The sequence below is a fragment of the Pteropus medius genome, unplaced genomic scaffold, assembly GCF_902729225.1.
Source record: "Pteropus medius unplaced genomic scaffold, Ma_sr-lr_union100, whole genome shotgun sequence".
In the NCBI taxonomy this organism is placed as follows: Eukaryota; Metazoa; Chordata; class Mammalia; order Chiroptera; family Pteropodidae; genus Pteropus; species Pteropus medius.
Window position 1 is genome coordinate 6,000,374 of NW_024354499.1, and position 22,952 is coordinate 6,023,325.

Genomic DNA, 22,952 nt, shown 5'->3' on the forward strand with positions numbered 1-22,952 from the left:
CTCCTTAGGGGCCCGGATTGAAGAGACAGCTCCTTCCTCTGACTCCCACTGCACATAGCACAATAATACCAAAATGGCTAAAGCTTACTGAGCACTTTCTATGTGTCAGGCACTATACTAAGACTTCACATGCATTATCTCATTTAATCTTCAACTCAATCCCATAAGGTAGGTCGTGGCTATTTTCATTGTACAGGTGAGGAAACCAAGACTCTTAGAGGATAAGGAACCTGCTCAAGGTCATGCAGCTTATAAGAGATAGATAGGGTTTGAGGGCAAGTCTTTTGACTCCAGAGTTGTGTTCTCACCGCTTCACACATATCACCATGGGGTTTAGTTATCTGTTTATGTGAACACATTCCTGTCTTTTACGGTGGATCGGAGGGTCAAAAACCATGCCTTCTGCACTAAATATAAGAGCCTGTTTTCATATGGCCGACTAGCTGAGAATGGTTTTTACATTTTTAAAGGAGTGTAAAAAAGGACAAGGAAAAGAGCAATGATAAATTATATATGAGCAAAAAGCTTAAAATATTTACTATCTGTCTTTGGAAGATGTTTGTTGACACCTGCACTAGATCATAGGCACTTTGAGAACAGATTCATGTCTTATTCATTTAAATTCTCCCAAGGACCTAAAACCTAACATCCCCTGAAATGATTTTAGAATGAAAGAAAGAAAGGCACAGATAAGACATTTTCCAAGTCCTCCCAGACCCATAGGTTAGAGCTTCTACTTTTCTGCTGCACTAGAGACTGATGTAGAGCTGCAGTGACATCAGTGAATGTCCATGTGCAAAGATAGGGTGTGATCTCTGAGGTGCTTGCCCAAGAAGGGGATGGGTTTGCAAAATGTTATCACCTGTACTTTCATGGATGATATGAAAAATTCCGGAAGTTCTGGTCGGCATAAGAACTGCAACTGTAGCCAAAGAATAGATTACATATAGTGCATATCTTCACTACTACATATGCCAAAAAATATACTCAGGGTGTCTGTTCTGCTGCCATCCGTGGGGATGTGCTCCCCAGGCTATGGCCAGCCCTCCCCATACCTCCCTGTAACTCTGATCTGGGTCATAGTGATGAAACGACCAAAATTGGGCAAATCAGACTCTCTTTGAAGAATTAGGAATTGGCGATGAGGAGCAGCCAGGTACTCTGGCACAGTCCCTTGAGTAGAGTAGATGTAAACATGGAGGCTAAGGAATGACTAAGGTCAGAAGTCTAAAGAAGATGCCCAGATAGAGGCAGAGATCAGAAATGGAGAAAGAGGACAGCTTGGTTTCCCAGGTCCAGCCCTTGAAAGGTCTGACCGTCCCTGGGTGCCATGAGATCCTCCATATTCTGCTGATGCTCCCTCCTTTTGCATAAGTTAGCTTGAGTGCCTTCTGTTACTTGCAGGCTAAAATGTCCTGACAATGACAGTGGCATTTTAGTGTCCCTTGGGCATCATGCACAGGCCTGGCCAGCTCATTGTGGTCATAAAAGATGGGGGTTCTTAGCACAAAGAACTTCTGCCAGAGGGTTTTCAGAGGGGAACATTCCTTCAGCATCTCTAGAATCTGATGGTTCTGATCCTAACAAGATGGGAGGCATAACCGCCAAAATCAACGTGTAGATCTTGCTTTGATTCTAAGTTGTACACATCGACAATAAAAAGATGTTTTTGAGTCACTAGGGGAAATTTGATATCTCATCATGTTAAGGAATTATTCTCAATTTTGTTGGGAGATATGTTGGCATTGCGGTAGTGTTTACACTAACATGTACTAAAATGTTTACAATGGTTGGGATTAAAAAAAAAAAATTCCAGCAAAAATAAACAACAAAACAAAATCCCTGAAAGGAAACAAAAAATAGTGGTGGATATAAATATTATTCATTGATGAAGGTGGGTGATGGATATGGAAGACTTCATTACACTCTTCTCTCTATTTTTTATGTTTGAAATTTTGCATAATAAAAAATTAAATGTATATATATATGTACACAATTTATATATACATGTATGTATACACACACACACACACACATACATATGGATAAATCAGTGGGGGTCTTGGCATGAAAGGTACTCTGATGGTAAGGTTTCTCCTCTCCTGACAACTGCAACTGTGGGACCTATCCAAGGATGTCCTCTGTTTAGGGGAGGTGGTCTCGCTGGCTGACCAGCCTCCAGGGGCTCTGAAGAGCTGCCAGTCAGGCCTGGTAGAGTCCCTGACCTCTCTCCTCACTTAACTAGCCTTGACCAGCTAATCCAACCTACCTTCCTGAGTCCACTGTGCGATGGCCTTGTGTCACTGCCTGGCTATCCCCATTGCTGTGGACTGGTACTTCTCTAACCTGACTGCAGGCCCTTTGAAGGTGGCCCCACCTAGTGTGCTAGGCCCTTTAGCTGTGCTAGCTGTAAGTGATCACCAAGACCCTGGGGGAAGGAATTCCCTTAGCACAGCCCCCATTCTGTGTTCACACAGCTCAAAGGCAAGAGCACTGGCTGGAACCAGGGCTCTTGAGGCCGGGCGGAACCTTGCCCACTTCTACCTGGAACTGGATCCAGGTTCTGATATGTATAAAATCACTTTTTCCTGTTTACCCAGCGTAAGCATCAGGTTTCCTGTTTGACTAGTGGAGAGGGAAGGAAGGACCATGTTAGATATTGGATGTGAAGCTTGATGACAAATAGTGTGATTATTCAGACCAGGAGATAAGCATCAAGTCAAAGTCAAACAACTATAAAAGCTTTCTTCTGACCATGAACCTCCATGTGTGTCTCCACTGCAATAAAACAGGATGGCCACGGCGGGCCTGGAGCTGCTTACCTGCCTCAGGACCATTTCGCAATCTGTAACTCCTCCTCTAGTCAACTCTCCCACTCTCCCTACTCCTTAAACGAGAGGCCAGTCTGGAAATTACCAGCCCAGAACTCTCTCAACTCTGTTAAGAGCCCCCAGACCTCGCTGCGGGGGCCCTGCCCTCCTCTCCTTCCATCTTGTCGCTGGGGAGAGGTGTGGGCCTTCTTGGCTGGGGAAGCCCCTAACCTGTGCCCAGGATCCTATGACCTCTATCCAGAACCCCTCTCTGTTTCTTGCACCTTTAAACCATTCTCTTTCATCTGGCCCCTTTCCATCAGCCTTCAATATACTCAGATCTTTCTCATCCTTAAAAATGGAAACCAAAAGTCTACCTTGACTCTGTATTCCCCTTGAGAGCCTTCTCTAACTCCTGCCCTCCACAGGCAAGCATCTTGGAAGAACTGAACCTACCTTCATCCTTCTAATTCTGTTCTCCACCCTCTGGCCCCACCCCTCCCTTGAGACTGCTTGGGTCTCTCCATGCTGTGGATACTTTTAGGTTCTTTCCCCACTCGTGGGCCCTCCCATTATCTTAATGTCTCCCTGCCCTGGTTTCCAGGACACAGCATTCTTCTCGTTCCCTTCTCTGTCCCACTGCTCTTGCTCCATCTCCACTGTAGGTTCCGCTTCCTCTGCCCACTCATTAAATGTCAACGTTTCTAGAGTCTCTGGCTCTGTCCTGGGTGCTCTCCCCCCTTTGCAGATCTCGAGGGGGCAACCGTATCCTTTTCTATGGGTTTAATTTCCATCTAGATGCTGAGCTCCCAGCCTCTGTGTCTCCATGGTGACCTGTTGGACAGCTCTACTTGTAGCGCCCTCGAGCATAACATGTCGGAAATGGAACTCATCACCAGCCTCCCCCAAAACAAAACAAAGCACGATTCCCATCACAACAAAACCTTACTACTCCTCTTGTGCTTCCTAAGTTGCTACCATGAGTTAACCACTTGCTCAAGTCAGAAACCTGGGCATCTCCTTGACTGTATGTCTTCCTCACATGCCATCTGTCATGAAGTCATGTTGGTTTTACCCATTAAGACATGACTCAGATTCAGTAAAAAGATCAGTGGTTGTCAGGAATTAGGGGGTAGAGAGGAATGAATAGACTGAACACAGAGGATTTTTAGGGCAGTAAAACTACTCTGTATGATACTAGAATGGTGGATACATGTCATTATATTTGTCCAAACCCAAGGTATAACACCAAGAGTTACCCTAATGTAAACTGTAGACTTTGGATGATAATGATGTGTCAATACACATTCAACAATAGTAACAAATGTGCCACTCTCATGGAGAATGTTGATAATGGGGGTGGCTGTGCGTGTTTAGGGCTCCAGGGGCATATGCAAACTCTGTACCCTCTGCTCAATTTTCTGTGCATCTAAAACTGCTCAAAAAATATATTTTAAAAGAAAATAATATATTAAATTACATGCTCAAAAGAATATATCTCAATCAACCTCTTCTGTCTGTTCCCGCCACCAACATCTGGAGCCAGGGGCTCATCATCTTTCACCGGGACCATTCTCCTACCTGGCCCAGTCTTGCCTCCTTTCATACATTCTCCACATTGAAGCCAGAGTGATCTTTCTCTAGCAGACGATCCTGTCCCTCCCCTCCCCCAAACCCGTCACTGGTCCTCTGAAACTCTCAGCATCGGGTTTGAACTCCACTACATGGCCTGCACAGGACCTGCCACTCCCAGCCCCTCACTCTACAGTCCAGCCACAGGGAACTTCTGCCCCTTCCACCGTGTGTCTGTTTTAGCTATTCCGGGGTTTCTTTCCCCTGCTGCACCCTCTCCATCTTTCGGGTCTCAGGGTGAACACCTCTTCCTCCTAGACATCTTCCTTGACTCCTCTTGTCTGGTCTTGTGCTACTGGGCTATGATTTCAGAGCGCCCCCATCACCAAATACCCAATTATTCACTTCTGTTCCTCATTAGACTAAGAGCAGGGGTAGCATCTGCTGTGTTTATTTTTGTACCTCCAACACCTGGCTCAGAGCTTACAGATAGTAAACTCTTAGTAAATATTAGTTGAATGAATGAATGAGGTTTGTTAACTTCTTTGGTAAGAGCTCTCAGCTTCCTACTCCGCTTTACACAGAGAGTGGTCAGCTCTGGCCCCGGTTGAGTGGTGAGACGGAGGGCTGGGGATGCGCTCTGCCCCAGAGTAGAAGCAGAATTGATGCCAGGAGGGCAACCTACAAGAGCTTATGCGGGAGCAGTTTCAGACTGAGACAAAGTTCGGGCTTCCCCTCCATCATATGTAGAGTGAAAAAGCATGTGTGCCGAGAGCCCTTTAGCGCTTTTGAAAATGTCCTGATCTGGTTTGACCCAATTAAGCTGACCCATTTCTTCTGCCCCTCTTTCTGTCCTTTCCCAGTCATTGCAGGAATGTTCTCAGGGCATGTCTCTCATAAAAACCTTCTGGCAAGTTCATGCTTTTGGTCTTCTGAGTTGAGATCAGAGGCAGCTTGGATTTGAAACTCGCTTGCAGAGCTCTTAACTTGGAAGGCTCTTAACTCTGGATATTTTTGAGTAACCCCAAAGGGCCCTCCACATTTGGGCAGGTTCCAGCTAAGGTCATTCTCCTTCCCTTCCTGTCCTTGCACCCAGGCAGACTTGGGCTTGAGAAGGGAAGGAATTCTGGGCGAATTGTTTGCCTCCCCCACCCCACCTGACCCAACCCTCCCTTTCGGCAAGGTCAGTATCAGCAGCCAGCTGCATTTCCCTCCCGGGAAAGCTAAAGAGACAGAGTTAATAAAAATCTATCTCATTAACAGCCTGACCTACCAGCATTGATCACATTAGAAATGACGCCTGCACACACAGTCCCCATTATGCACAGAGGGGCAAGGTTCAGAGGAGCTCAAACAGCCATTTAAATCTGTCCCAGTCCAGTGGTGACTCCTTCTCTGAGGGCCCGAAATATCCCCCAAACTAATAACCGGCGACAAAGCACTGCCAGGGAAAATTCCTTGCGGATTTGAGATTTTCACTCTGTTAATCTCCTGACTCAATAAAGTAAACACTCCTGCAGCAAATTAAATACTTTTATTAAAGGGTATCCTCCCCCATTTTCTTTGATGCAACCCTCCCAGGGCCTGAGTGTCCATGCGAGAAGTTGAGCCTCCTCCCCACCATTTTCTCCTGTTACTCCAGGGAGGCCCAGAACCCACTAGGATTTGCTCATTCTTGGATTCTGGAAACTTCTGAGACCTCTGACTTCCCTGAGGAGATCCCATAGCCTGTCAGCTGAGAAAACTGCTTCTAATTCTTTTGTGGGACTGACAGGCCCTAAGCAGCTCTACCGCCCCAGTCTGCCTGAAGGGGCTCCCAGTACAGCTGCCCGGGCCGAGGTGGGCTTACTGGCCAATGGTCAGACACTTCCTCTGGCTTCTCTAGAGGCTTGCTGGTCATACCTCCAACGGTTGGCTGGAAACCAGATGGGGTTAGCTGGAGAGACTAAAGGAGGCTGGGGTAGAGAAAGGAGACCCAGGTAGGGAGGCCCTGAGCTCCTCTCCTCCCAGTGCTTCCTGTCCCTGGGCTGTCCATCAAGCGTCTCCTCTCTCAGATCTGCCTGGAATTGGGCTCAACCATTTTAACCTCTTCTAGCCACCACTTTTCTCTCACTATTGGTTCGAGGTCCACTCAGGTTATGCTGAAGCCCTTCCAGGGTCTCCTCAGATGCTATCCTCAGAAAGGGAAAACCCACCAGCTCACAGATAGTAACTGTCAGGCCCCTTTATATTTCAGGAGACGTCTCCTTCTAGAAACCTTATCATCTACAGTTTATCAGTTTCACTGTGGGGTCTGTAGTGCGGAAGACTTAATGGACCCACTGTCAGAAAAGCTAGAAAGTGGGTATTTTATCTATGGACCCTCAGGTCTTTGAAGGCCCTGAGGCCTTCTTAGCAGGGGCCTTGTGGGTATGTGTGACAGGCCCTCATGTAAAGTCTGGCTCTGAGGCTGGTGGGGAAGGGAAGGACCCAGGTTATGGTTGGGGGCAGCCATCAGCCTCTGGGTGTTGTGTGGCCCCCAGGCAGAGTCAGTCCTGGGCACAGCTAGTCCATGCATTCTCAGCTGGGGTAATATCAGTCCCGACTGGGCAACAGTTGGTTCTTGGGGGATTAAATAAGTTTTAGATATTACAACAGTTTGTGGCACTCCAAGCTCAACCCTACCTGACAAAATCTTATTTCTTAGTAGTATTTAATTTCTCTCATTAGAAATAGATTCTAATTTAGTAAAGCTAACATAAATTACATTTTTCTCAGAGTGGGAGATGTTAATAGGAAAACAAGGTTGAGAAACGTTGGTATGGCTTGTCTCCCAGTCTCTGATCTTCCCTCCCGGGATCCTTCTCTCATCAGCCCTCCTGCCGCCTCCTACCTGCCCCAAACTCCACCGAGGCCCTTTTCTCCTCCTCCTTGGACTCTTGGCAGCATTCAGCACTGCTGACCGGTCCAGTTCAGTTCGGAGGTCGCTCTGTCCCAAGCACTACGGTAAGGCCGGCACTACTACCCTGGTCCCCTCTGGGCTCCCGAGACTTCACTCTGTGGTTCCCCTCCAGGTGTCTGGCTCTCCAATTCCTTCTACTGCCCCACAGACACCGTTCTCCGGTTCCCACGCCTGCCTTCAAAGCTCCTCTGTGCTTGCCCTGCCCCAAACTCCACCGAGGCCCTTTTCTTCAGCAGCCCACTGGACCACTCCATCTGGATTCTTCCTGCCACACAGCCTCTTCTTCTCTGTCTGCCCCAGCCAGCTTGGTGCTTCCCCTTCTCCTACAGCATTTAGTTTGAACCATTCAAAGAATATATGGCCTTGTACTATTCTCTCATGGTCTCATGGGTGTCTGTTCTATCTTCCCCCGTGGATTTCAATTTCTTCGAGGATAAGGACAAAGTCATAAGTTTCTATTTTCTCCTTAGTGTCCAACCCAGTTTGGATACCAAGGAATGCTGATGAGAAAGGTCTTTAAGGGCCAGGAAGTACCCTAGCAGAACTCAGAGTATGAGATGCCACTGGTTGATAATCCTCCCACCAGCTCAGCCTGGCCCTGAGCAGATGGCAGTGGGAAGCCCCCTTCTACCTCCCACCTGGGGCTCTGTCTCACCTGGCCGACTCCTTCCACTCCATCTGGTCTCCATCGTGCTGTAGAGTGTCCATCTCTGTGAAGAGAGTGGGATTGGGAGCCTCATCTTCCTCCCCCAGGATGTCCTGGAGCTGCTCAGCAGCTGGGGACCCTGCAAAAGGAGGATAGTATGGTCCGCTGAGTGCCTTGTGGGAGGTATAAGGCTGCAAGGCTGATTGAAATGGAGCAGCAGCCAAATGCAAGGAAAAAGTATTTCCTAATTCAGTAAAACTAAGTCCAGTTTCTGGGCAAAGCTGGATTCAAGCCTCTGTGGGTTGGATGTGGGTGAGATATTCTTTGAGATAGCAGAGATGAAAGGATTTAGTCTGCATTCAAACTGCAGGGACTTGCAGCTGACAATGAAGAAAGATGGAAAATGGCCAACCCCAGGGCAGCAGCAAGGATGGGAACAGAATAGAAAAGTGAAGTGAGAAAAACTCTGACCCAACTTCTGTATAACAAACCCAGAAGGATTCTTTTCCCACTGGGCCCCAAACCAGTCAACTCTCAACGTTGGCCTTCAAGGGGCAGATAGCCATGTGGAAGGACGGACACGCTCGTACCAGTGCGTCATGTGGGCCCACCTTCTCCGTGGGCACAATGACAGCCTGTTCTTGGGCTCCTAGTCTGCTTTCTCAACTGCCCACTGGATGTCACCACCTCCTGGGTGTGTCTCAGGCAACCTCAAAAGTTAGCATGCAGACATTGAACACAGACCCCTCTCCAAACATGCTTCTTCTGTTTTCCTTCCTTCCTTCCTTCCTTCCTTCCTTCCTTCCTTCCTTCATCCTTCCTTCCTTCCTTCCTTCCTTCCTTCCTTCCTTCCTTCCTTCCTTCCTGTCTATATTTAATGTGCCAGGCATTGTTCTAGATAGTAGAAAACAAAGCTGTGAAGCCCATATGTCTTTGCTCTCTTAAACGTCTGTTCTAGTGGAAGAGACAGACAATAAACAAGTAAACAAATCATGAACAATTATTTCAGGCAGTGATAAGTATTCTGAATAAAATAAAATAATAAAGAATGACCAGAGAGCTACATTAGATAACATGGTCAAGAGAGGCCACTCTGAGGTGGGTGCATTTGAATCGTGATGTGAAGATGGGAAGGAGTCACCTGTGCATACCTGGAAAAAGAAGTTCCAGTATTCCAAAGACCCTGGGGTGGGGGAATGTGCTGGTCAGTGTGTCTAGAGCATGGTGAGCAAGAGAAAGAGGTATGACATGATGTTGAATGCCTTGGTTAAAGGCATAAGTGCCATACAACTACACAGGTTAGATACCCAGAAGTCATCCTCACCTCATCTTTCTCTCACCTCCACCCAGATTGAAAATTTTCAAGAATACATTCCCTCCTTGCCAATCCCATTGTCCCTGCCCCAGTTCAATCTCTCACTGACTGCCTCCTGGGCTTCACCAAGTCTTCCGTTCCTCCAGACCTCCTCCATCCCCTCAGTGTATCATCCCCTTTGGCCCTCATGTATCTGCATGGACTCCCAATGGTCAATAATTTCAATCTCTCTTTCATCGCGACTTCCACTCTCTTACTTCTTGACTTCTCAATAAAACCAGCCAATCAATGCCCAAACAAGAATTCACTGGCCCAGTCTTCCTCTCTGCCAGTGCGTCCTGGGAGTACAAGGAAAGGCAGTGGGGTACGGTGGTATAGCGGAGTCAGGGTACTTTCGATCTAGCTAGATATGGGTATGAATCTCAGAGTTGCCACTTATTTACCAGTGAAGTCTGAGTGAACAGAATTGTTGGGAGGAATAAATCAGATGAGGAGAATAAGGCACAGGATGCAGGGCCTGGAATGTAACAGGTGCTGATCTCTTTCACCAACAACTCCATCCCCAGGCTCACTGAGCCCCGCTGATGAAGCCCAACTATGCAAATAGAGGGTTTTCACTCTACTAGGTCTCAGAAGTGCAGCCACCTTCCACTCATCCTTGTCAGCACCCTTTCCTATGTCCCTCAGTGCCATTCCTAACCTTTGCTCCTCTCTTCGGGCCTCTTGAACCATCTCCTACCCAACTTTGTTAAGAAAATACAGGCCTACAGGTATGAAATCCATCCAGTTCCTCCTTTCCAGTCCTTCCATTCCTTACCACTGTTGCATTCCATCTTTGAACAAAGGAGTCCTGCCTCCAGCTTAATCTCTGGCACCATCCATTCCCTTCTGTTGGACCCTTATTTCATCAACTAGCTTTTCCTTACTGAGGTCATCAACTTCTCTCTCTCCACTCTCTTTTGCCAGCCTATAAATGGCTCTTCTTATCCTAAAACACCCTTCCCTGATCCTGCCTGCTTCCAAACTCTCCTGCTCTCCTTTCCCCCCAACTTCTCGAAGGAGCGATCTGCACTTGTCTCCACTGCCTCCTTACCCAATCACTTTCCCACCTGCTGCAGTGGTTCAGCCCCACCACAGAAAATTGATTAAGGCAGAGATTTCAAAGTGACAGCTCGAAGATGTGTTTAATTCAGTCTTCATAGAGCATAAAAGTTTTTGAAATTGTTGCTAGCATAAAGAATTGTGAGATCTCATATAAAAATTAAAAAAATTGACTTTTCTTGGAAACTTAGATGCTCTAATGACTGTGCCGACATTTCTGCTTGGCAGCAATCAATTAGAGCTGAGTGATGGCTGCCTTCTGTACTTGGGCACACGCATTCCAGTTTGCCACAGTCCCCGCCACTCCCAACGTGCTCTGCTAATCTCATTTATGTGATGCACCTGAGTTTACAACTCCACCATCAGATCTCTCTTGTTATCTTTATTCTCACACCAATATGTTAATAAAATCAATCAAACCAACCGCATTGTGAAGCCATCATCTGGCTTGTCCCTCAGAACTGAAATGCTACTCTCGGCTTTCATAACACAGCGCTTTCTTGATATTTTTTCCTATCTCTTTGAGGACTCCTTCTCAATATCCTTCGCTGGCCCCTCTTGCCGTCTCACTTAAATCTTGTTTGTCCCAGGTCACCCTTGTCTGCTTGTATTGAGCATTTCCGACCGCCAACTGGACTGCTCCATCTGGGAATTCTGCAGTCTTCTTGAGTCAATGTCAACATATTTAAAACAGCTTATATTCTTCCAACGCCCCAACACTGCCCTCCTCTGTTTTGGTTAATAGCACCCCTACCAAGCCATCCAGATGAGAAAGGTTGGACTCACTCCAGAAGCCTCCTTCTTTTTTACCATCCATGTCCAATCAAATACTGACTTATTTCATTTGCTTCCTAGATATTTTTAACTCTCTCCTTTCTTCCCCATTCACTGCCACCGTCTTGGTTCAGGTTCTCATTATCTCCTGTTTCTATCGCCGCAATAACCACCTACTGCTCCCATTGTCTCTGGTTGCCCCATCCAACCCCATTCCCTATGTAGCAGCAGAGTTTGCTTTTTAACATTTCAAACATGTTCATGTGGCAGATTCCTGGGAGTCGTGGTGCTCTTTTGGCAGTACCATGAGTTAGAAATATGAGTCAGAAATAGTTTCGCTAGCAGAAAATACTATTAATTTACTGTATATAGCTCAATGGACCTCATTTATTTAAACGGATTTTGTTTTAGAATTTTATTATTGCTTTAAACTTAACATCTTTTTTCTTGGCTTATTAATTGCTGATACTTGCTAGCAGATGTCAGAGGTTTAAGGAAATTTTATAGAAGAAAAACTAATAATCGAACATATAACCTTATTTTTTTCTTTAAATGGGGAGAAAGAAGACTGACTGCTGGACTCTGAGAGGGCACACTAAATTTCCACCTGGTCAGAGTTCAGGAACTACTTTTCTAAAATGTAGATTTGATCATGTTACTCTCTAGGTGAAAAACTTTAAGCGGCTCTCGATTACCTAAAGCCTAGGGTCTGTGACACGGTTCGGAATATCCCTTGTGATTTATCCCTAACTTGCCTTACCAATATCTGTCATGTCCCTCAACCAGATGCCCTGGACCCCAGCCGCCTGAACCCCAGCTACCCTCAACCCTACCCACCCTCGACCCTGGCTATCCTTGACCCCAGACACCTGGACCCCAGACACTCTTGACCCCAGATTCTCTAGACCCTAGCCAACCTTGACCCCATATGCCCTGGACCCCTGCCACATTAGACCATACACAGTTCTCTAAAGAAGAGGGTACACCATTCCCCAAGTCTGGAATCTCATTCCCCTTTAAGGCCACATAAGAAGGCAAATAAATGAAATAGTCACGGAGAGATGAGACAGGGAAGAGAGCAGGATCCCTGAACCAGCCCTGTCTGGGGCATTCATTACCTGCTCCCTGGAATAGCTGAGTGCTGGGGTCTCCGGCTGTTGGCACTGCCTCTGGCCCCAGCCTGTTTCTGCGGCTTCCACCCTGGCCACTGCCCCCACACGTCCTCTTCCTGGCCGGACACAACAAACTCACTTTTGTTTCCAGTTAAGCACCAGGGGAGGCGTGGGGTAAGGAGAAGAGGGAGAAGGGGCGGGGGGAAAAGAAGGGGAGAGGGAGAGAGAGAGAGAGAGCGCGTGAGAGAGAGAGAAGGAAATATATGAATGACCGGGGAGGTTGAGGAAGAGGGCTATGTGTGAGAGAGAAGAGAGATATAGTGTGAGAGAGATTGTGTATATAAGAGAGAAAAACTATATTGAACGTGTATCAAACTGTTAGTATGAAGGGTATGTATAGTGTGTGTGTGTGTGTGAAGAAGAAGCGTGAAGAAGGCGGCGAAGAGAGAGCGCGTGCGCGCGCGCGACTGAGATTGATTCTCAGGTGCACCGGAGAGCAGCGAAACCTCCAGCAGTCAGTCCCCACAGCAGCAGGGACAGTGGCAGCTAAGGGCTGTGAGGGGGCTGGCAGAGCCGCCCTTTTCCCCCTCCCCGATGAGTCCTTCCCTTGATGCCTAGGGGCCCAGGCACCTCTCCGCAGACCCCTTTAAAAAGACAGAGGTAGGATTTGCCTTGAAACTCCCCAGGGCCTCCTTAAGAGCTTTGGCCCAGCAGGTGACCTGGCTAGAGTGGCCTGGCAGGACAGGTCCCTCATCCCCCTTCCTTCCCATGGAGGTGGGGTTGTTGCGGGAGAGTTGCTGTGGGGTCTCGCATTTCACAGCAACCAGGCTCAGTCAGTAATGTTCCATGGAGCTGGTTTCTCTTCTTCCCCAACTTTAAACCCAAACTCCTGATTCTCTCCCTCTTTGTACTTCTAAGACAAAGTCCCAAACGTCATCACTCAGTAGGTGTTTTCTGAGAGTCCATGGACAGTGGGAACTGGCCACTTCAGAGTGTGTGGTGAACCCCACCCAGGAATTATTTGCTCTGCCGAGAAATTCCTAATCTCCTGGGTTCAGTTCAACAAGTGCTTATTGAGTACTTAGAATGTGCCAAGGTTGACTAGAGGTCACTGAGCGGCTGCTGCTCCAAAGAGCTCTGAACCCTGAATTCACTCAGGCTTAGAGCTAGAAGGGAGCTTAGCGATCATCCAGTCCAAGCCCTTCATTTCACGGATGAGAAACCTGAGACCAGTCTACACCACAGAAAGCCCCAGGTTCAGGAAACCTGGTGGAGGGGGAAGTCTGCTGACATCCTCTACCCACACCGCCCCACTGGCTGGCTCCACTTAAACCATTTTCATACTTGAGGCTCGAGGATCGAGTATGGTCACTTTAACAGCAGCAGAGGATCAGCAGTGTGGTTTTTGTGCAGAATCCAAGTAAATGCCACCATTGAAGAGTTCCTGGCTTGGTGAGCTCCTCAGCAGGCAGGACCATGAGGGGGATGGGCCTCTCTGAGGGTCCCAGGCTGTACAGCTCACACTGCACTGTGGCTGAAGTTGGCCCAGCTCCTTCTGAGCGCCGCTGGGCAGCTCAATGACATACCACACCGAGTCAGGGGCTGTGGGTGACCTTAACACCCAGAGAAGCACCGGAAGAGAGATCGCCAAAGATTCAGAGGTCTCTCTCTATTCTTGTGGTGCTTTCAGAGCCCAAACCTGGGTTCAACGCCTGACTCTGCTTATTATTAGCAGTAGGATCCTGGCAAGGCATTAAGCTCTCTGAGCCTGAGTTTTCCCATTTATAAAAGGAAATTTTCACACCTGCCTTACTGGATTGTGGTGGCCATTAAGATAATATATGTGACGTGGCTGGCACAGTGCTTAGCATATACCTGTCACCCAATAAATATCGCTATTTTTGTTGTTGCCAACAGGTGACACCATCTTCCCTTTTTACTCATCACCAGCTTGGCCCTTCTAAACATTCCAAGGGCTCAATACTTTTCAGCTTCCAAGTGCCCACGCTGCTCCCATGATGCTCCCCTTCCCCTCCACCCTGAGGCCTCTCCCTTCTCTCTGCTCCCCCCTCCTGCCCAGGGGAGGTTTAACAACCCACATGCTGGGCTACTGGATCAGGAAGCTCTAACGCACCGCGAGCCTCCATGCATGCAGCATGTCAGAAGTTAATCCACGTGATGGGAAATGCCACAGATAACAACAGCCCTTCTAGTCAATAGCTCACAAGTTGTAAAGTGACACCCAACTGTAGGAATGGACTCAACCAGCAGTCAGTTGCTGGGAAAATCACAACCTTGGTGGGAACAAGCTTCAGGAAGTGCACTAAAATAAGCAACTGTAATCGGTCTCTTACTGGATGGAGATTGCCCAGTCATTGGATGAGCGAAGCACCAAATGGCCTATTGGACTGTGAATTGGCAAGCTTTCAACTTTTAATAAAGACCTAAGAGGCATTTAGGACCATCAGGAAGTCAGTATGATGACTTGGTCCTGGGGTCTTCAGCTCTGAGCCGTCTGTTCAGAGGCTCTCCCTCTCTTAGGCTCCACGTAAATTGCTAGCCAGCCATCTTGGTGAGGTCAGTGCTTGTCTTGCTCACATTAGGCTGCTGGCCCCCATCACAGGGCTCTCACAGAATGGGCACTCAATAAATATTGGCTGGGCGAATGAATTTTACTGATTAACACTCACGAGCTGGGATTAAGCTCAGCAAAAAAAACAAAAAAAAAAAAAAAAGAGCCAAGAACAAGTAAATGGAGCTGGGGGCATAGCCGGGTGTGGACTTTGGGTAGCTCAAGGCCACTGGGTGTTGGGGAGTGGGAGATGGACCCGAGGATTCTAAAGTCATGCTTGCAATCGTGTGAAGTTGGTCTTGAGAGGGGACTTGAAGGCCCCAAGTCCTAGTTTCATGAGCAGCAAAATTTTTTTTCTAGAAAACTGTCCATAAACTCCAAATGTGTTTGCTGAGAGAGGAGGAGAAGAGAATCTGCCCACTTTCAGTGCTTATGGGGACCCCTCCAGTTATAGGTAGCTTTGGGGATGTCAGCCCAGCACATACCCCTCTTCCCAAATGGATAACCCTCTGGCAGGTGTGTTTGTGGAATGTGCGAGTTGTGTCCCTTGGCTACAGTTAATTGGACTAGGAACTATTCTTTGGACACCTGACCCAAGCCTGGAAATCTTGATTTAATTTTCTGAGATAGCTGGGCCTTTCCTGATGGTTTCTGGAAGGGAGAGCCTGTAAACAGAAAGCTGAGGGCACAGAGAGGCAGAAACAGCTGCAGAGAAAGAGGGCTATGAAGCAGGTCTACAGGAAAAGCCTGGGAAAGAGGCCATGCCGTCCCAGAGAGGTGAATGAGAAGGTCCTGTGTCCATCCACTGAGCCTGGCTGGGGGTTCTGCTTTGGGACTGTGACAAACTCCTTTGCTGTTGTAAAGGAGTTTGCGTGCTCGCGCTCTCTCTCTCTTTCTCTCAAACACACACACACACGCACGGATTCTTGACATTCCATATCCTGGCTGCTATACCCATCCTTGGCCAGCTCCAAAGATTCCCTTCTTAATCATAAGTCCCTTATATGAAATTCTACGGTATGAAGATTTTCTTCTGTGTACCTTCTTCAAAACTGGAAGTGTAAGACTTATAAAGAATGTTGAGTCACGGCAGTAAAAATAGTTAGAATAAGAAGGAATGGGGAATCAGTAAAAAAAAAAAAGAAGAAGAAGAAAAAGAGGGCAGAGCAAAGGCAGAGCAGGCCGAAAGAAAAAAAGAAAGGAAGGAAGGAAGGTCAAGAAAGGAACCCTTGGCCCTGGCTAAGGGAGGAAGCTGTGTGAGAGGGTCCACGGAGCCTGGTAAGTTCATGGCTAGCTCCCCCAAAACACTCTTGGATGGAACCAAGGCTGGAAGATCTCCATGTATGAGGCAAGGGGAAGCCTCAGCCAAGGCTGGTTGAGAAATTCAAATATAAGACCCCCTCAGCCTTCCCCCACTGGGTGGGGAAAGGGCATCAGCTTCACTGTGAAATCAGAGAGACCTGAGTGGTTGTAGAGAACCTCACAGAGAAAAGACAGCAACGACATTCTTCTTACTGGAGCCCCAGAGAAGGAGATTCTGTCATTCCTGGAGAGCCGAAATAGTAAAAAGCAATTGTTTGTAGCGCATCCATTATTCCTAATTTAAGATGTATAAGATGTCACAGATATTCTTCAATTAGCATGTAGTCCTTACTGGTTTTTTTTCTTTTTCTTTTTTTTTTTTCTTTTTTCTTTTTTTTGTGAATATAAATGCAGTAAAGTGAAGAAATTGTTGTTTAAAATCAAAATAAAGAGCTGCTGCTTCTCCCTTCTGAGACCAGAGGAGAATGGGGGGCCTGATTCCTATGACTGAATCTCAATGCTGCCTCCTTCCTTTTATAGAGGCCGATGGGGAAGGAGAAGGAGGAAAAGGAAATGTCAAGGCCTCTTTCAGGTCTTCTAGGCTGCAGAAGGGCTAGTCTTAGAGGAGATGGTCTTTTTGTCTAGTTTAACACATTACATGCCTTTAGTTGTGCAAAGATGGACCTGGAGCCAAGGTGAGGGGCAGAGGGAAATTGATGTGACTGATAAGTGAGGAGAGTTAGTTTCCATGTGTGTGAGGAGACAGGGTTCAGAAACCAAGAAGCAAGGAGATGTGAGGGACTCAGGAGCAGGAGCAGGGCCAGGTGGGAGTTGGCAAAAATAGGGGAAAAGGCTGGAACTGCAGAGAAAAGTGGCCAATAGAAACTTCCAGTCTGTCCAAGAGGGTTTTAAGAACAAGGGTATCTAGTATGTCATTTTAAAAATCGTGTTTCTCTGCAATGTTAAACTGCTCCATGATTCTGAACCATCAACAAAGCCTGCTACTCACATATATGCTGTATGTAACCAATTTGGGGGAAATCAAAGAAGGTCTGAACTCTATGCCTGAGCTAGCTTGGAGGTGAAAGCAAAGAACAAATACAGGAGGTGACACAGGGAGACTAAGAGCCCATCAAGGAGGGACTTGGAGCCAGAGTGACGCCGAGACTGAAAGCCTCTGGGAATTCACAGAAATTGAGGCAAAGATATGGACCTCCCCCAGGATGCAGGTGAGGAGGCTAGAGTCCTATTAGCTACCCTTCAAGAAATGAGGTAAATCTAGCTAATGTATGATTTATAAAAACTTTACGTATTTTTAATGTATTAGGACTTTAACTTTAACATATTAGGACTTGGAGTGGCTCACTTGCAGACTCTGGCTCTCAATCCTAATCTCCCCTTAAGGCCCTAAAGCTACTAATTCAGTATCCTCTTCTAATAGGAATTCTTTGTTTATTTGTGTTTTTGTTTGTTTTTAGAATAATTGTTGAGGTTGCGGAAGGAATGCTGTATATGTTGACAATTCCAGGAGATCCAGGTTTTACGGTGTCAAAGGGCAAGAAGAGAGAGAAGAGTAGAGTCTGGGAAACATGGCAGAGTGAGAGATGTCCTCAGATCTCTCCTCTTGAAACAACAATAAGCTGAACATCTAAAACTCAACAAAAAACACCCAAACTGCACACCAGCACATCTGAGCATGGGATCTGCTCATAAGAGCTACCACAGGTCAGAACCTAGAGTGTTGGGCAGTGGACTGGGAGAAATAAAGAAGCTGCCTCTCACAGCTGCTGGAGCTCCCTGCAGGAGCAGGGGGGAGGAGAAAAGGTATGGTGACTTCCCTGAACATCCCTGTCTGAAAGTACTGTAAGTTCCATGCAGCTGGCGGCAGGGCCTAGTCATCAGGGCAGAAAGCAGAGAAACGGGACGGGACCGCAGAGAAACAACAGTTAATTTTTACCAACCCAGTTGCAAAACTGAGGCTGAGCCTCAGCCCCCAACTCCTAATGCAGAGGGCCCCTCCCCCCATACCCTCTGAGACCTATCACCGCGGAGCCTCAGGGGAATTGGAGCAAACACTGCCGAGACTATAGCTGACACTGACAGGGACTGAAACTGAGGGTAGCAAGCATGATTAAATATCTACAAGAAAATAAAAAAGGCATTATTTAGGCTTTATATAAAGCAGAGATCCAAGAGGCTTAGACACCACCTCCTGGAAACCAAAAGAAAAGCGCCTTCTTTGCAGCAGGCTAAAGAGAGACCTTTATATAATAAAACTTCTTTCTGGAAAAACAAGAGAAAATATTTCCATTAATGCCCAGGTGGAGAAATAGTCCATTAAACACCATGAACAACCAAGGTGACAAGACATCAGAAAGAAAGAGAAAAATCTCCAGAAAATAAGCTTACAGACATAGAAATATGTGACTTAAATGACAAAGAATTCAGGATGGTACTTCTGAGAGAGAAGAGTAAATGCAGACTTCCTTTGGGAAATTTCAGTTTGCCTTCCTGCCTGCCCATCCCCCACAAGAGGGCATAAAAGGTCTAGAATTGTTTCTGCTTTTCCTCCCTCTTTTCCCTTTCTCTACTTGTATCTTTCCAAGATAAAAATTGATAATGTGGACAAAGTTGAGGAAGCCACCCCATTTTAAAGTTTTAGACTCTAAAAGAAACCCAATTGTCTTTGCTCCTGCATTGGACACATGGAACTCCTGTCTCAGGAACTCCTCCATGGAGGAGATGCTTTAGAGACTGAGGAAAGAGTGAAGATAGGGAATATATAAAATGCAGTCACTTTAACCAAGCTGCTAAAAGTATTAACATTATGAAGTTTGAAGCATGAGGAAAGACCTTATTCATGTTCTAATTAGCCTGAGAACTTAAACTTTCTGAACTTTTCGGTCTTGTGTCAATGCCTGGACATACACCAGACCTCCAGATAACCCTCTGGTCGCCTCCTGAAGGGCTCACATATCCAGGCCACCTGACATCTGTTATCCAGACTATCAGGCATGACCAGATCTCCTGGGTCCATCCTCTAGATCACCAGGCAACTATCATCCAGACTGTCTGTCATCTGACAACATCCTGGGCCAATCCTAGGACTAAGAATGCAGGACTGATTGTTCTCAAAAATGTGCTGTTTAGAAGAACTCTTAACTTTTCTTTCTTCTTTGGAACACTTCTGGGTTATTGCCTAGCTGTGTTTCCAGTTTGCAAACTCTAAGTCCCTTGAATAAATCTTTATCATTTATTTCTAGCCAAAGCCTCCAGACTATTTTTGAGTTCATTCAACAAGATAAATGTCTTCTGTCCCAACCTTTACTCCTTTCTCATCAGAAAAAGGAAAAGAAAGAGCACATGAAATACATCCGTGGTTCTCAGGCCTTGGAACCTCATGAGGCTCAAACGTCTGTCTAGAAAACTGCTTTTCTCTCCTTTATTGCTCATCTCAGTGTGGTTTTGATCTTTTAATGACCCCAGAGTTTTTCAGTACATTTTCAAGGCCTTCATAATTTTTCACACCCCTTCCACCAGAAGCATCTCATAAGCCCTTGGTATCAATCAACCAAATCAAATCAATATCCACTTGTAGAGAGAAAAGATTTGGACTCCTTGCTCTAAAACTGGGTTAATGTATATCAATAGAACTAACTTATGTTACATTTCTACTGTGCACTGTGTGAAGTATTTTATATCTGCAAGGCCCCCCACATTATGCACAGTCCCCCTTCTGGGTAGCAGGAGGTCTCACTTGTGCTATGTGGCCAGGCCAGCTGCCTGGGCTATCTGGATGGATTCACATAATAGACAGGACGCTCAGAGAGGAAACACATATGCGATCAGCTGCCCTACAGCAAAGAAAATTGGGAGATTCAAACAATTTTCTAGATGATATGGGTAAAAGGATTCTGGCACTGCTTTGTTTTCCTTTCTGCAGGTCATTGTCATTGCCCTTGTGATGTGGTAGAGCAGCATTTATATCTGCATCATGCAATCAATGCCCCACTTGGGTGAGAAGTGAATGACTGAAGGGGCGTCTACCGCCTCTATCACCCCATAAAGAATGGCAGGGACAAGCTCAGGCCCCAAAGCTACAGAAGATACAGAAACGTCACTGTAGCTGTGGACCTTACTAGCAGGCTTTGTGGCTCCCTTAAATCAGTGCACCTAGAACTGGGTCTGAAATGTATTCTTAGGGGTAGGTGGGTTCTATTTGAATTTTTAAATTTTGTGTTTTTCTTTTGATGATAATCTTAAAAAGATTTCTTTTAACAGATATAAGGGTGAAACTTTTCTATTGTTATAATTCAAAATTGAAATACATTTTTATGGAATAAAACCTTAGTTAATTAAATGTTTCTCAAACTGGAATTTTTATGGCTCCCCTGGGGCTCTACAAACATACAGATGAATTTTCATGGCTCCACAAGAAGCTATTTTCCCTTTAAAAGGGGTCCCTACTTTACTCCAGTTTGAAAGACATAGCTTGAAATTTCCTGTCCTCCTAGGCTCTTCCATTCTCCCTCCCTTGTTCCATAGCCACACAAGGGACAAGCCAGTAATGTGTGTGCGTGGTATGCGAAAGGCAGGCCGTGAAAGGAATGAACCAAATGTACAAAGGTAACAAAGGATTCTACATTCTCCCCATTTTGGTTTCCAGTGAAACCCAGGGTTCTCTTAACTGAAGCAGAAACCACCAAAACAAAGTAAATTCCACCATTCATGACCACTCTTGTGATGATATCACATCCATACATACCATTTATTAGGCCTCCTTCAAACCCTTCGAACAGAGAGCACCAAATCTAAACCATTTTCCTCTCCCTTGGCTCAGGAGGGACACAGCAGTCTTGACTTTCAAGGGGTGACTTTGTCCCTGAATGTTGTGCAGCGGTATGGTGACAGGGGGATGCCCTAGAAAGTGAGCGTGAGGCATCCGGATCCCGCATGGTGAGCAAGAGTTCTTCCCAGCAGGCTTGCTCTCTGCTGGGTCTCTGACGTTCTTATCCCTGAGCATGTGTGTGTGCACATTCACTTGTGTGTGTGTTTGTGTGTACGTGTGCATGGGCATATTCTAACCAGTACTTATCTCTTACCCTAGACACCTCCAAAGGACTCCTCATTAACCCATCTCCCACCAAGACACATTTACTCCAAAGAAGCCACAGCCCCTAGTAGACTTGGTGCCAACAGGGCAGCTGCAGGGTTGGGGGTGGCTCTGGTAGCCCTTGGGAGCATGTGTGTCAGGTCTCCTCTTATAGGGACATGAAGAGGCTGTTACTGCCTCTGACATTCCTTTGAAGGTTTAAATGGTAAAATAACTAATTTTGCCTTGCTCAAGACAGTGGAAATATGTAATAGAAACCAGTTCTGTACCATTTGTTAAGCAGATTTGGGATATGCTGGGGGGTGAAATCATATCCCTAGAAACAGTAAAGTCTCAAAAGAATAAAATGCTTTAAAGAGTCCAGTCTTTCTACTCCCCTTAAGAGTGATACCTTTCTTTCCACAGGAAAGAACAGAAGACTGATTTTTAGACAGCCCAGAACTGCTTTTTACAGCAGCAGAGGAAGGCCTCCAGGCTTGGTTGACCTGAGAGAATGCTTCCCAGGAGTCTGCAAGCCCCCATGCAGGGTCCTGGACAATTCTGTATCATTCCTTCAAGCTCTGGTGGAGACAGAGGGTAGAGGTAACGTGAAAAGGAATTCCATTTACTGAGCACAATGACTCATACCTAACAGTCATGTTTGTTATTGGTTCTTAAGAAGGGCAAGGGCTTGTGGTCCCTAGGAATGTAGAAATGAGGGAAATGACTCTGAGAATTAAATCACGACATCAACACTGAATGAATCTGAAGCAGAGGACTCAGAGTCACCAGAGGGCAAAGGGGCTCGGCCTGACTAAAGGGATCCCTGAGCAGTGAGGCTGTCTGCAATGGCAGCAGCAGAGCAGAGTGGACCTGAAGGCCTGAGCCCCGTACCCAGAGAGTCCTCCTGCCCTGCTGTGCCTGTCAGGACCCACAAACAGATGGCTCCCCAGACCGTGCCTCTTAAGAACTCACGGGTACTGCCGACATGATCCACACTGCTGTCTCGCCTGCTCCCCCTGCTCCCCGCACCAGTCAGTTCCTGCCGCGGCTTGTCGGGCCACAGGCCCCAGCGGACCTTTTGCCGGCCTGAAAGATGTTCCTTCTGGTCTCTTTTCCTTGGAGGGTAACTGGGGACTGAAAGCCCAATGTGGATGGAACGATGGTCTATGGGCACAGCACAAAGGAGGAAGAAAGAGAGAGTTACTAAGAACTGGCATTTCTCCTTCATATCCTCCAGTTACAAAGAGCTAAGGCCACCAAAGCAAAATGGAAGACATGGGAATTCTGGACAGGGCCACTGCCCCAAGGCTTGGGTTTGACAAAATTTCATTTCCGAACAATTCAACAGTTGCTGGAAAAGATAGCCTTGGTGCTATAGTGAGAACTATGAGAATGAGCAGAACTCCCACATCCACTGGGAAGCCCAAGTGCTATTAAAGCCCCCACAAGGTCTGCGCGCACAGAGGCAGCGGAATGCTCTCAGCTCGAAGGGAGGACGTTCTGCTACCAGGTTCTTATCAGAGTTGTCTTGAGTTAGTCAACAATTTTTAAAAATAATTAATAGATTTTTTAGTACAGGTTTAGACTTACAGAATAATTGAGCAGACTTCTGTAAACCTAGCCCACCATACCCCCACCTCCACAGTTTCCTCCATTTTTTCATCGAGGTATAATTGACATATAACACTGTATTCATTTAAGGTATACAACTT

At 46.6% G+C, this 22,952-nt stretch overlaps 1 protein-coding gene across 2 annotated transcripts in view; it reads right to left on the minus strand.

Moving 5' to 3' along the window:
• The window catches only part of SLC4A5 (solute carrier family 4 member 5), an 88,716-nt gene that overhangs the window by 54,433 nt on the left and 11,331 nt on the right, over window positions 1-22,952 (minus strand). The window contains exons 3-4 of one of the 2 annotated variants that reach the window (XM_039852345.1): window positions 22,213-22,404; window positions 7,979-8,108 (exon numbers count right to left, since the gene is read on the minus strand). In XM_039852345.1, the coding sequence (XP_039708279.1) occupies window positions 7,979-8,108; window positions 22,213-22,404 (322 nt within the window). Of the gene's footprint in view, window positions 1-7,978; window positions 8,109-12,277; window positions 12,488-22,212; window positions 22,405-22,952 lie in introns of those variants that run through there. The other variant, XM_039852346.1, reaches the window with a different exon arrangement.